Source organism: Phyllopteryx taeniolatus, chromosome 7, assembly GCF_024500385.1.
Source record: "Phyllopteryx taeniolatus isolate TA_2022b chromosome 7, UOR_Ptae_1.2, whole genome shotgun sequence".
In the NCBI taxonomy this organism is placed as follows: domain Eukaryota; kingdom Metazoa; phylum Chordata; class Actinopteri; order Syngnathiformes; family Syngnathidae; genus Phyllopteryx; species Phyllopteryx taeniolatus.
This window is the reverse complement of record NC_084508.1, coordinates 10,337,258-10,352,436: the sequence shown is the minus strand read 5'-3', so window position 1 is coordinate 10,352,436 and position 15,179 is coordinate 10,337,258. Positions and strand designations below refer to the sequence as shown.

The following is a 15,179-nucleotide window of genomic DNA, read 5'->3' as shown; positions in this document are numbered from 1 at the left end:
AAAAGATGGATGCGAGCGAGCAGGACTCGCTCACGCGTAGTTCAATAAATCTCTAAAGTGTCAAACTCATGAAACACTTCTGCGCTCACACCAAATGTCTGCCTCTCACCAGAAACTCGATAGCATTTCATTTGTCTTACTGAGGCATTGTGGGGATCTCTACACTGTACATGTATCAGTGATTCACTGCTCTTAAATAAGCTAATAAAATGTCACGTTGTTACCGGTGTTGACCGTGACCGCTCTGTGAAGTTTAACACCCGACAATCGCTGCCCACTCGCCTTTGTGTTGAAAGCAAGCGTTGCTGTCGCAGACGCTGGCGTCGCCACGCATCCGATGATCTAAATGCGTGCAGCTGCAGAAGCTGTGTAAACGGGCAATACGAACGTGGCAATGTCAGTGAGTTCTGTCTGAAAGGCACATGCCAGATCCAACATTATGCCTCTGATAGACCAATTTGGTGGACATTTTTTGTTTTTTGTTATTATTTGTGGTAGTAGTAGCAATAGTAGCAGCATGTCAAAGTTAAAAGCTAAGAAGAGATGGTGTGGTTGGATGCACAGATTAACATTATCCAAGAGCGTAATCAGTGTTAGCTTCTGATATCGGCATGTAAACACACTACGCTGTAAAAAAACGATTTTGGAGAGTGGTAAATTACCATGGTACTCAAGGGGGCGTGGGCGTTTTTTTGTTGTTGTAATAAATGAATGAGCTGTCGTCGGTGGGAAGTTTTCACGTGTGGCTCACACATTCCGTCCACTGCGTTTTTGCCAGATTCAATATGCAAAATAGCGTTGTCGCCTTTCCGCGACAACTGATCACTCTGATTGGCTGTTAGCTAGCGAATCACGAGAGATGATCTTCGCGGCATTCTACGCGTAGCAACAATTTTTGCCGTGTGTGCGGTCACGTGATTCAATGCGGGCGTTGGAGCACTGGAGTATAAAGAAGCCTTAAGTGTGCTGTATATGCACGTGAGGAAGTAATTTCCACAAACAACCCAGGCTTTAGCTCCCCCCCAATATATATATATATATATATATACATACAAAGCTTATCTCCCAGTGTTACGTTCACGTTCAACATACTGTAGTTCCTTGTCACCGACTTACTGCATGACTTTCCCATTTAGACAGGACTTGGACCGCGAATATGCGTGGGACTACTGTATTGTATGTCTCTGCCATGCTTACATCAAATGCCTACTATGAATGCCTTCCCAATAAAGTACCCTTTTGCTCTTCCTTTTTTTCCCCCCCTCACCCAGTTGCCCCACTTCATCAACAGTTCTCTGCCGGCTCATGAGCGCACCACAGCTCAACAGATCGACAGCTACTTTCGCCAGGAGCTCATCTACAAGCGGAACGAGCGCATGGCTCGCCGCGTGTCCGCCCTGCTGCAGAGGAATCCCAACCAGACCTACTTTTTCGCCTTTGGCGCAGGTGAGACAGTTAGCAGAGGGGGGGGGCACAGAATTTGCATATTAAAGGAACCCCAAGGAGACATTTTGGTTTGATTTAGTATGCAACGGAATAGCTCTGTGTTAATGTGTGTTTATAGTGAACAATTCACTCTGTTTGAAAGCATAACAAGCACAAAACGATGATAATAATAGCACACAATAGCTCCCAGACCTCTGGCATGGAAAACTGTGTTTATACATTTGTGCACACATACATAGACACACACAGCCATACACTCATAAGTCTTGATTACAGCTAGTACCCACCTCAGAAAAAGAACCGAGCTGTTGGTTTCAATTAGCATTCCTAGCTAATGCTGCTAATGTTGTTGCTAATGTGAATTGTATGTATGCACGGGTGTGTGTGTGTGTTTAAGACCCAAATACCACATTCACCAGCAATCAGTTTTAATGATGATTCTTACTCATGTTACACTCTTTGTCAAAAACAATGTAAAAACAATGTGATAATGTAAAAGAACAACATACAACATACCAAGTGTTTCCAATTACTTGTTACAAGGACTGCATGGTACCCCTTTTCAATGTGTTCTACATTTTTAACAGGGATGGACCAGCTATATTTTATTTAGGGCCTGGGCACGGGGGTGCAAAGGCGTTCTTGAAATTGTTTCGTACTGTATCGTTATTATTTCTAGGCTCCTATTCAAATATTCAAAAACTCACATTTCCAGCCATGAAAATGTTTTGGCCCTATCTCTAGGATAATCGGTTCTAAAAAGCTTTGATTGTGACAGGCGTAGATCAATTAGAACCTTTAAATTTGCATTGCGGAATCGACGATATGACGCGGTAATTTTTATAACACCGTTGTTATTATGTGTTAGCGTTAACCAAGCAGACTTCGAAAAAGACAAAGTTATCCGGTCGTTTTAAATACGCGTAATATTCTTTTTTTTTTTAATGGTAGATTTGACAGTCTTCAACTGGGAACTGAATTAAAGGCTTTGAATTGAATTGAAGGCTCTTTTTTTTAAATAATTTTTCACTATCTGCCAAACTGCTGATTGTCAAGTGAGTTGGTTGAGTTCACTACCACCATACGGTGTTTGGTCAAAGAAAAACTTCTCTGAAAAACTCAAAAAACTTAAAAACCACATCATGATGCTCACTCTATTTATAGGCAAAAGTGCTAATAAATGGTTTAAATGATTCGCTCCCATGCTCAAATCATAAAGCTTCTTGTCTCAACTTTTATTCCACTATTTAGGATATTGGCCTCTTTACAGTCCAGTAAGTTTCCCCGCTGTGTCTGTAATGGCGCATGAAGTTTTATCATCCACTTGGTGACATGAAAGGACCAAACAACAATCCAGGTTCACATTAGCCAGAGTAGCACAATGGAAGTTGCGAAATCGTGTCTGTTCGTACTTAACTGACTTTAATGAATCAACCGCAACACAACTTTGGGGTTTAGAAGGGAAATTAAAATTAAAAAAAAAAAAAAAAAAGAAAGTGTTGTAAGTATTGAAGGTTTCACCAGACATGCTTCAGAATATAAAACAGTCAGGGTACACTAAGGTTTCCTCATCTTTATGGTTACCTTGGCTTGTGTATCACTTCCAACATTGTGGGAACAGTTTTGGGGGAGACCGTTTTCTTTTCCCGCAAGACTGTGATCAAGTGCACATAGCAAAGTCCATAAAGGTGTGCAAGGGTGAGTCTGGTGTAGAATACCTTTGGGATTAACTCTAACAGAAATTGCGACCCATCCAAAATCTTGCAAAAAGTCTTCACACACGAGAATACCTGCAAAAGGGTGGACCATCGACCCCCCCACGCCCCCCCACCCTCCCCAATTCCACTTCTTGTATACAGAATAGTCAGATGTCGCAAGACTTTTATTCATTTAGAGTCCACATTGATTATTAAATGTTGTGAATTGCCTCAAAACCGTTTCGTCTGAGCAAAGTCCAGCATGGAAAAGCGAAACGAAAACAGGCTGCTCGGAAAGAAGAAAGAGTCTAGGCAGCGCTCAGGTCAAAAGCGTCTGCATTTGCAGCTGTTAAGGTCCCATCCTGGAGTTTTTGCACCGTGTGATTAAACTATACGACGTGCGCATAAAGTGGCTCAGCCTGGAAATCCATCTTTGACCAGATTCGGTCTGCACACCTACAACTTCCTGACTGGAAGTGCCTTTGTGTGCAAAGTGAATGCTTTTCAACTTGGGAAGGCTGATTTTCCCTCCCTCCAACTGGACAGATCTGCATACATTCTTAGATTCTGAATTCAAATGACAAAAGTGCAAAACAAAAAACAAGTGGAGAAGCATGAGAGACTTGTTCACTCAATGGATTTTGTTTGAGTGCAAATATTGTTGGATAGGATGGAGATTTTTGTGACAAAATTTTATGTACATTGTACACATTCCAAAAACACAAAAGTTAGGTTCACTGAAAACTAAATTGTCCTTTGGTGTGAATGTGAGTGTGAATGGTTGTTTTTCTATGGGTGCCCTGCGATTGGCTGAAGACCAGTTCAGGAGGTACCCTGCCTCTCGCCCAAAGGTGCCAGCACACCTGCGACCTGAGTGAGGATAAATTGTAGAAAATCTGAAATCATTATATAGAACCCTATAAATACATTTATTCCATGACTTTTTAAGCTACAAATAAATGAAATTTACAAAATGCAATGAAATAAAAATAAATTCCAATCAATGAAAAATACCAATAAATAATTATCATGTCATAAATCGGTCATGAAATAAAGAATTACTCAATGGATTACACAATTTATTAATTAACAGACAATTTTGGACATTGTAATTTATATTTAATCAATTTTGGCACAAAAATACCTCCATACGATAGCAGCTTTCTTACATTTTATATAGTCACTGAGCTACTGTACATTGGTTTGACTAGAAAACATGTGCATGGTTGGCCATGTATATAGCTAAATGTGACAGAGGTCAGTGGTGGTCATGAACATTTAATGCTAATCTACATTCCACATACACAAATTTATGAGAAACATGATCCACTGACAACAGACTGTCTTTAAAGTCACGCTTGTCCTAATGTCATCTGAGTCAATCTATTACACAATTTGCAGGGCATTTGTGCACCATGGCAAACTTTCACTACAAAAATTATCATATTGTTAAATTAATCCTAAACTATGTTGTTTTCAGCTTTGATTTACTACTGTTTTAAAAATATTTATACACGGTGGGTGGTTATTCAGCTCAGGCGGCAACTATTTCAGTTTCCTGCCAAGCTCTCTGACATGATTTGTGTTGCTGTAATTTTTATAGATTCTTATGTTTTGCAAGTGAGTATGTCGTAATATTTGTAAGACCTGTCAGTTCATGTAAACAACATCACTGAAGTGGTACTTGTACTAAGTTGAAAATAAGACGCTTTTCCACTGCACAGTACCGGCTCACCTCGGTAGTACACTTAACTACGAAAACTGTGCTGCATTGAATGCATCACTAGGCATGAGAGGCTAACAAACAACAACAACACGTGGGAATAAGGCTCTCCTGTACAGTAAACATCTGTTCAGAGGGGATAAGGACCCGTCGCAAAAAAAAAAAAGACCCCACATTTTTTATTTATTTTTTTACAATTGCTTGTATTCATAGTTTAAGATGTAAATATACAAGAAACTATCATTTCAAAACACTTTAATATTTTAAAGTCATCTTATAACAATAACCTTAAAAATAAATGTCTCAATGATTTTATTTGATTAGATTTTTTTAAACAATTCAACGAAAGCGCATGTGTTGCCTTCCCAACTTGTGGAAATATCAGTTGTCAAGCAATAACAATACCGCCATCACTCACCAGAGCAAAAAACAACAGACGGCTTTGGAACTTCCACTAACAACCCAGGTTAAATGTAGCTCCTCCCACACACGTAAAAGATCCTAGGTTCTCACTCATGATGTATCACTTCAGCATACTTCCTTGACACCAGTTGTTACTTTCCTATTAGGCAAGGCTTGGCAAAATCTTGTGCATTACAGAAACAGCACAAAAGTACACCAGAGCGCTGTGAATAAATGAGTTTAGTGATTAGCCGAGGATAGGTTCCACAGGGGGGGAAAAAAAAAAAAAAAAAAAAAAGCAAATACAGTGGCTCACTTCACAAAAAGCAGCAGTTTGGCAGGTTGTGAACAATTCATACAAAAAAAACTCCCATTTAAAGTTGACAGTCAAACTAAACTACAACTTTCTACTACAAGAAAGAGAATTACACGTTTATTTCAAACAACCACATAGCTCTGCCTGAGGAAAGTCCTGTTAGCTTAACCCTAATAATTTGTAACAACGCAAAACGCTATAGACAAGCTAACAGATAGCATCGTAACTTGTACGTTTCACGAAAAAAATTATACGTCAATTACCAGTATCCATATTGAGCAAGTTCGTACCATACAATGGAAAAGGAATGACTAAACAAGAAATGGATTTGTTTTCTGGAATTTCCCTGCCTATGCAATGGAATCTGAATGTCCCCTTACACAACCAGGTCCAAGCGGGAAAGACGCACACTTTCCAGCTTGACTTGCTGTCTTCTTCCTTACTCTCGCTCTCATGCAGTAGCACACAAAAGTTATGTTTAAGAGTTGCGTCGCACTAAGCAGCGTCTTGTTCTTTGTGGTGTGCAGCAGGTCCTCATTTGCCAGCTCTCAGCCTGCCGCCTTATTGAAAACATCCCGTGGAATTTCCTGACACAGCCGCAGCCGAGACGCCGCTTCACACGCTTGTACGTGTGTGCTGGCGAGGCGAGTCATGTGATCAGCGTGTAGTGCCAGGAAGAGTTGGCGCGTTCCAACATACACATGTACTCTAGGTTTGTTTGTTTGAGCCACTTTAATTTCCCTTCCCAAGAGCTGATTTGTCGCCAAAGCTCTGCCATGCGCGCTTTCAGGGGCCAAATAAGGGTCTATGTAAGTGTCATGTAGAAGAAGTTGCGCAAAAATGACTCAGTTCTATTTTTTTTTTTGTCCTGTTCGGCTGTTAGGTCAAGCAGAATGGAAAATCTGTATCCCTTATATGCCGAAACAGTTTTACTGTGTCACAGTGGAGCTCTTAAGCTTCCGCTGTGGTATTATAATTGAGGTTTATTGAGAATCAGACTTGATCAGTCGAACAGAACAAAGTTTCTAGAAGGGCAAAAGAAACAAAGACAAAAGACAAAGCACTAATTGTAAACAGGATGAGAGAAGTAAATAATTACATTATCGACAACAATGAAATGTTAAATTTGAGTGTTGCGTGGGGTTGTAGTCCTACACCCTTTGAGGGAAGGACAGGACAAGATAGAACAGGACAAATGACAGGAGAAGAAGCATGCAGGACAAGGGTCGTGAACCTGAAGTGTGGTGGCATTAATTATGTGAATTATAAAAGTCTACAGGACGAGAGTATAAGTGAGAGGATACACACGCGATTTGCATATTCATGAGTTATTTGTTGCAGTAAGGGGTGTGTGCCTGCGGATACAAGCAAGTGAATTGATACCGCTTTACATGCACAAAGACTGACAGAAGTGCCCTGTAATTGCTGTGGCCGCACCGCGGCGGGTGAGGACCCCCCCCCCCCAAACAATCGAGAGGCGGGATCAGGCCCCGGGGTCCACCCGAGAGCAGCCCGGCGGACGGGACACGTCCCACACCGAGGGACCCAGGGCGGTCCGCCGGCCCCACCGAGGCGCCCCGACAACCGAACACCCCACGGGGGCCGCAGGGACCCAATGCCACCCCCCCAGCCAACCACCCGACCCCCACCCACCGCTTTGCTTTATAAAAAATATACTTTAATGACATAATTAAATAGAATTAAAAACAATGGTTTTCGTCACACTGCAGCAGTTGAATGGCCATTGTACTGCTCTGTCCCACCTGGGGGCAACAGACATACGGATATACTGTTCATTGAGTCGTCTAAGCTCATCAGTACGGCACCAATATTAGTTGTTCTTCGCAGAGGATAAAGAATATGCAGTATGACTGGGAGTACTGTTGTGTTTTCTGTATACATTTGATGCTGCACCTAGATGCTTTTTAGTGTTAGCATTAAGCTAGCGGAATGAAAGGCTAAGCTATGTAGTTTTTTTCAATACACAAGGTGTAATTCTCTGTTTTATGTTTAGTTAGGCGGTAAACTTCGACAGGGAATGGCATGAAACAGCTTGAAGCCTCTTTTTTGATGAATTGTTCACTATTTGCCAACGTCACGCTTTTTGTGATGTGATTTGAGTTCACTGCCACGACACAGCGTATGTGTCTGAAGTCTGCGCTCAAGTCAAAGCCCCCCCCCCCCCCCCCCCCAAAAAAAACCAACTCATATCTCGAAAAACTCGGAAGTCGAGTCAGTCGTATCTCAAGGCACAACCGCATACTGTATATTGATACTACAGTTGCATCCATTAAACTACAAAATCCCAAACTTATTTTTCAGTAGTTCAATTCAAAAAGTGAAACTCATATATAATAGATATCAAAAGCTAACAAAAATCCCAAATTCACCATTGCAAGGAATTGGAATATTACATAAGAATCAATCAAAAGGATTTTCTAATATAGAAATTAGGTAGGAATTGGCTGACTGAAAAGTATTGTCGTGTGTCTTTAATGAATCTGTAAGTTTCATTTTTTGATCTGAATTCCGGAAATAAATGAACTTTTTTACCATTCTCCAATATACTGAGATGCACCTGTATAAATTTCCAAAGTAATGTTAGGCTTCCCACTGAAATGTCGCTCTATACGTGATATCATGGGAACAAGCTCTCATGCAGGCATGCACGTCACTTGTCTTTGTAGCGCTCCACCCGAGCGTGTTTGCCTTTCTCAGCCTTTACGTCTGTTTGTCTCTCTTTCTCCACTTTCATTCCATTTCCATGTCGCTCTGCCTCGGCTTTCGGGCTGTGTCCACATGTACCGGCTAAAATAAAAAGCCTTTACTCCAGGGCCAAAATAAATCTCAGTCGAGATTAAAAAAAAATACAAATCTGCCCACATGAGAACACATTTGCAGGCTGCCAAGAGAATGCCAGTGAAATAGTGGTGCTGTATAAGCTGACCTTAAAGTCGCTTTACATCCCTTTTTTATGCCTTGCTGAACTATATCGAGCGGGTGGTCCTGTCTCACTCATGAAAATGAGTCACTGCTCTCTCCGACCTTTCTACTGTGGGGCCAAAGCCGAGTATGAATTCCGTTGCCATGACGGCCAGGGGCTACTACTTGTGGAAGTGATATCCCAGAGTGTGAAGAGAAAAGCAAGCGCCCGATAAGACAGTAAAAAGCATCAATGTCCATTTCCATAATATGGTCCCTTTGAAACAACTAAAAAATAGTTCAGTGTCAATGTTGGAAAATAAAATAAAAATAACCCAACTTGGCCAAAGAAAATTTGGGGGAAATTTTCCAGAAATGTAGTGGAAATAGTCCTATTTTTTATACCTACTTGTCAAAGACAGAACTAGCGTGCAGACATGACATCAGCGTCTCCGTGTTGTCTTGTCTCAGTCACTTTTATAAGACTGATGACATCACAGACGAAACATTATGAAATCATGGACACACCTTCTTTGTATGTGAAGCTCATGAGTTCAATTATTGGCGACGTTCTTCCAACACTTTTTTGAACAAGACTAAGGTTTGGTCTTGAACCCTGACTTGTGTTAATGCGAGTTTGTGTCATGATTTCAAAACACTTTTCTCCCGGATAATGTTTCATTAAAGTATCTCCCCCTCCCTTTGGCCAGCTCTCAAAACCAACAAGGGTAATTTGCGGTTTAATATTGTCATTTAATTTCATGGCTATAAGTGTCTCATTTTCTACAACATATTAAGATCAGGAGTTGAACATCTTCAACGTGTGTAAAAGGGGCAAAATCAGACCCCCCAAAAAAATGAAGACATAAAAATATGGCTGATGCTGAAATACAGTACATTGAGTTTACTATAACTGGACAGTAGTGCGCATATCCCACAATGGATATTTCGATGTGAATGTCGAATGGCTTGTGCCGAAGTGGCGCTTTGTATTTGACCGTTCCATCGATGACATTTTATCATCGCATATCGCCCCAAAACCTGCTCTCTCAATGGTGCTCCTCATCTTTCTCTTTACCGTATTCTTTGTCAAAAGTTACCTCTTTAATTAAAAGGAGGGAAGTTTCCTTCTTGAGCTCACAATGACCTGGCTCTGTCCTTACTATACCCGGAAGGACAGCTGGCATTGGCTACAGCCACCCGCATTGGGGTAGAAAATGGATGGTTAGACTAAAATGCATGAGAATGTTTTATATTTTGAAGGTTATTTTTAACACTATGATTTCTGGAAATGTTTTATACTGTAAAATGTCAGTGGAATTATTCATTATTTATCATTTTAAGAATTGTCAGCTATGATTTACAGTATCTGCAAGCCAAATGCAGTCCTCAAAAGAGCCACATGGTTCCCAAACCCCGGTCTACGGTATAATCCGAGGATTCACCTCACTTATTGATATTAATGCAGCTCATTGGTTTGTTCACATATGCGCGTGATTAGCACGAAAGAGCATCATGTGTTAGCCTGGCCCGTCGTCTTAATGTTACATTCCGAAAATGCAATGTTCCGTGCCTTGCCTGCTTCAAGCTAAGTTGGCCTCAATTCCAACAGCAGAAGAAAATATTCATAGGGACGGTGCATACACGCACACACACCTGCACAATTATCTTTTCACCATCTTGGCAGGCTAGCAACAAACACACACACACACGTGCATCAATACAAAGCTGCCCTTAAAGAACAGAAATAAACTGTCAGAGAAGAAGTTTTAATGAAGGAACACGAGAATTGTTTGGAACTGCCATGAATAATAAACCGCAACTTGAATTAGTGGGCAGAGGTGTGTGTGTGCGTGTGTTAGTTGAACTAAACAAACAGCTGCTCCTCATACTCTTGTCTCAGCAGGGAAATACTGCGGCTGAAAAAACAAAAAAATGCAAACAAAAAGCAAACAATGGGGGCGTGTTTTGTTTTCCTTATATTCCTGCGCTAAATGTTGTCAGCTTTCCTCTACTGGGAGATGATTACATTCAGCAGTAGCAATATCGGAGCATTTAGACGAGCCATATTATGCCATTTAAAAAAAAAAAAATATTTACAATTTAAAACAGTTCCCAGGTGTCTTACTAAAATGTTTCGGACTTTCTTGACATATGATAAAGAATTACTGCATACTTAAGATCCACTTGGTCGCTCTGGTTGAAATCACTCGGGTCTTAGTGAGGGCGGTTGAGTCTCATGAAAATGCATAGTATGGCGTCCGTTACCATGACGACCAGCGTTGGAGCTACGGTGAAGCGAAGGCTACTCAGTGTTGCCAACTTAGCAACTTGATAAACAGGTCTTTTTTTAAAGCAAATTAGCAATTTGATAAACTAAATGGAATGTTTTTTTTTTGTTTTTTTTTAATTCTTAAAAAGTAGTCCGAAATCTGCCCGACAGAAACGATTTGTTAAAAGCAATACAAAAAAAAAAAAAAAAAAAAGTCCCATTTCCATAATATTGCACTGAACCGTGCAGGCCTCTCCTATTGCTTTTCAGTCAAGCTTTTTCGAGCTTTGCAAGTGATCGGAACATAAAACAGAACTCGAATGTGAGCAGCAGTCACTCGCGAGTCCCTAAGCATAAGTGCAATAGAGACAGTTATACAGACGTGGTCCTGCATTCATAGGAAGTGAAGTCATTATAGAGATGACGAATGAGTATGGGAGCTGAAGAGAAGCCATCCAGATTGTCCGAGCTGGACTGAGAGGCGGAATTTACCGTTTTAATCTGGAGCACCGTATGTAGTTTGGCAGCGCTCCACAGAGTTTTGAGTGATTTATAAAGGCGGTCAAAAGGGTAACCGTTAGATGCACAGCAAGGTGCACGGGTGTCGGCCTTTATTGAAATCTTTGAGGCACGTGTACACACACACACACACACACACACATCAATGGGCGATGCAGCGAGGGGAAAAAATGAATGCGTGGAAGGAGGAACCAAAGCAGATGCTTCCATTTGAGGTCACCAACTGTTTTTTCACTCACCGCACGTTTCAGATGAATTGAAACATTCTGAAAGGCTTTCAGGATCCTTGTGTTCTGATGCAAGATTAAAAACATGCCTCCAGGGATATGCGCGGGCCTTCGGGGAGTCTATGAAAAATAAGTAGACGTAGAAAAACCTTGACTACAACATTACACCTGCACAAGATCCAGTACAAGAGTGTTTTTTTTTGGGGGGGGGGGGGGGGGGGAAATGAGACCTTTGTGATTGACACTGACAGAATGTTATTCTTATAACTCTTAAAATGCTTATTAAATATCATTAATGCCTAGATAAGACTTGAAAGACAAACACTTTCTATTTACATTTATGCCAACATTACATATCGTGTTTAAATGAAAGTATGCATTTTTTCCCCTACAACTCCTAGGTACAAGAGTTTAGAGAATGTGAAATAATTTTCCTTCCAAAAAAAAAAAAAAGTGAATTATGCCCTATACAGGAGAAACTACAGTACTGTATGTATATGGCTTGGGGACGGCGCGGCGGCCGTTCTGTCTCATGCTTACTTAAAACCTGGAAATGTATTTTTAGCAGGAGTGAACGCTTATGTGCATTTTTTGGGGGGGGCTGTAACCTGTGACAGCGATTCAAATTTTGAAAACTGTTGCCAAACCACGCACACTGTGCAACAGTTCAGTCGAGTTCAGCCACGCTGCACAATGTGCGGCAGCCTTTCCATAAACGGTCTTAAATCGTTAAACACTCGTTTGCATTTAAACACAATAATAAATGTTAAGGAATGCAAGCAAATTGTAACGGCAAAGTAGACTGCTTGGGCTATTAGTAGCTGCATCGCGACAGAAGCAGAAACATGCTAACACTTTTGACAGCGGACAAGGCGCATTCGAGATTGAAAATCACAATCAACGAATTAAACCAAAGCCCACCAGATGGTGCTAAAGTAATACTTTTATTGCTTTGGCCAGAGCACCAAAATGACGAATAGATGAGATTTTCAGCGAATAACGGAAGAGAGTTCCCCCAGAAAATCTGTGAATATGCGACTTTGCAACTGCAGAATATGCAGGGGTTCAATGTACATTTTTTTTAAATCACCCATAAAAGGTCATGTTAACCAAGCTTCATACAATAGACAACAATGCAACAAGCTGATTCCAAATATGCCCAATAAATTCAAGAAGAACCATGAAATGTCACATCCGACGAAACAGGTTTCTGGCTTGTGGAGGATGTCAAAAATGGTCAAAGAAAAATGACTCCCCTCAAGAAAATTCCATCAGATCTCGTCTCCACTCCCTGCCGAAACAGCCAATCACGGCCCAGTTGTGAAGTTGTCCTGCCAAGAGCAACACGCAGTGCCCTTTTCAGAAACAGCGTCATGATAAATATGGCACAGGGGACGAGGAGATGACTAAAGGCAAGTGTGAAGCTTGGATATTTTGAAGGGGTTGTTAGCAGGCTGCAAAAAAGAGAGCTTTTTTTTTTTATTATTGAGTGTGTGGATGAACAGAAGGTGTGTGTTTGTAGAAGTGATGTCATGCAGTGTAGTCAGATGCTCTGAATGATAAGACGCTTGTCAGCTAGGGGCTGGGGGCCCACATATTTGGTGTAAGAGTGGTGGAATCATGCAAGGGGGTGAAGAGATGTGATGGCCAGCGAGACAACAGGTCGAGTGTCAACAACAAGCATTGTTATGGAGCAGGTTTGCACTTGATCTGCCCCTGCTATATTCCGCCATGGAGCGCTAGAAAATGAAGTTGCCATCTTACTATGGAGGAAGAAACAGATTTACAAAAGAGCACTGAGCATACGGTACTGAGCATACACTATAATAATAAATCATAATAAAAATACTCAATGGAAAACACTACAATTGTTGCTTATGACTTAAGAAAAGTTAGATTTTAGAAAAAGTGCTATTATTTTAAAAAAGTAAATCAAGAATAAAGCTGTATTTGTTTTCAAGAAATAAAAGTGGTATATTTGAAAACGAAACAGCTGTAATTGTTGTCCTTAAATATTTTAATCTCACGAGAGTAAAGTGGCATATTTTTGGGGGAAAAAAGGTGCATTATTGAGAGAGAAAAATGTACATTTTCAGGAAAAATGTTTTTTTTAAATTTAAGTCTTACCATGAGAATAAAACTTCTACGTTAACAAAAGTGCATTTTACGATAAAATGTTTTTTTTGTTTGTTTTTTTTGTTTTTTTTTTTAAAAAGAGTCAACCTTACATGAATGGAGTAGATTTTCTTAAAGAAAAAAAGTGGTACATTTGAGAAAAGTCACAGTACCAAGTGGCACAGCGTTTTTTTTTTGTTTGTTTGATTGTTTTATAGCAGAAGTCATCATGTTACAAGAATTACGTTTTTTTATACCAAAACTTGTAATATGAGAATTTGGTCAAAATGAATTCATAGCGCTTCATGTCTAGTCCCGTGCTTGGTTTAGTCCTGACTCGGCCTACTTTCAGGTCACTTCCTGGGGAACCACAGCGTGCTCGACATCCTCCGACACGACGGCTACGTGATCGATCACGTCACGCCGGATGACCAGCAGCCTGTGACACTGTGAGTACGCAGTAGATTGTAACAAATGACCGATTTGGTCCTGCAAAGACTTGGTGATGGTAATTGAGTCTGGAAAACAGAATGTGCCTAGTGTCTTTCAACGTCGCAGTAAATGTATTGAAGTGCAGTGCAAACATTGTCCAAATTGCGTTTTAAAAACCAAACAGAGCCCAGGAATCCTTTGATACTTCATCAGCTCACTCCCTTCCTCCCCAAGCGTTACCCCAGTGGCGCGCTGCCAGCCTTGCTTGTCTGTGCGCGGCAGTCAGTGGTACCGTGATCCAAACAAACGCGTGCACACACACGTGTATGCATGTGAAGACAGCAGAGTTGTGCCAAGAAGCATGGGAGACCCCCTGTGCCTGGTGTGTGTGTGTGTGTTTCCACAACAAGGGGGACTGCTTAACAGTTATTCTGTGGTTGAAACATTAAATCCTAAAAGTACAAGAGTGGTAAACAAGTTGTGCTTTTAGAGGAGACATTTTTTTCGTCACAATTGAAACTAGTTTTGTGTCTTAATAACATGACATTCTTTTCAACAAAATAACACAAAAATCAATACTTTTCCCAGTTGATTCTTAAGGCTCACTGAAATCAGCCTGTTTTGAGGGGGTGGTCCAGTCTCATAAAAAGGAGCCACTGCCCACCAGGCCCCCCTCCACTGCAGGGCCAATGCAGACTATTGCTTACCATAACGACCGGGGACAGAGTTAGGGTGTTGCAATGAGGAAAAGGCATAAAGTCAATACAACCATTGATTGTATTTTCACTCAGGGACACCGTACTTCATCACTAAAGCCGCTAAATTATGCTTGTCAAATAATACAGTTCAGTGACTCCTAAATTATTCAATTTGAATTATTTGGACCAAAAAGTATTATTCATTTACCGCAAATAATGTATCTTTGTTCATCTATCTGAACAATTAAATGCTCTTCCACTAGATGGCAGAAGGTAAAATTAACCCATGTACCCACCTGTTGCCATTCATACAACAGAATATTGGACTCTTTTACCGTTTCGAGATCCCATTAACAATACACACATTTATGGTATGTGCAGTTTCAACATTCCTTGATTTAAAACACACT

At 40.7% G+C, this 15,179-nt stretch overlaps 1 protein-coding gene across 1 annotated transcript in view; it reads left to right on the top strand.

Moving 5' to 3' along the window:
• Positions 1–15,179, top strand: part of trabd2b (TraB domain containing 2B) — a 74,117-nt gene that overhangs the window by 53,219 nt on the left and 5,719 nt on the right. Inside the window, exons 4-5 of the mRNA XM_061780541.1 lie at positions 1,272–1,446; positions 13,992–14,088. Coding sequence (XP_061636525.1) covers positions 1,272–1,446; positions 13,992–14,088 — 272 coding nt within the window. The remainder of the gene's footprint in view (positions 1–1,271; positions 1,447–13,991; positions 14,089–15,179) is intronic.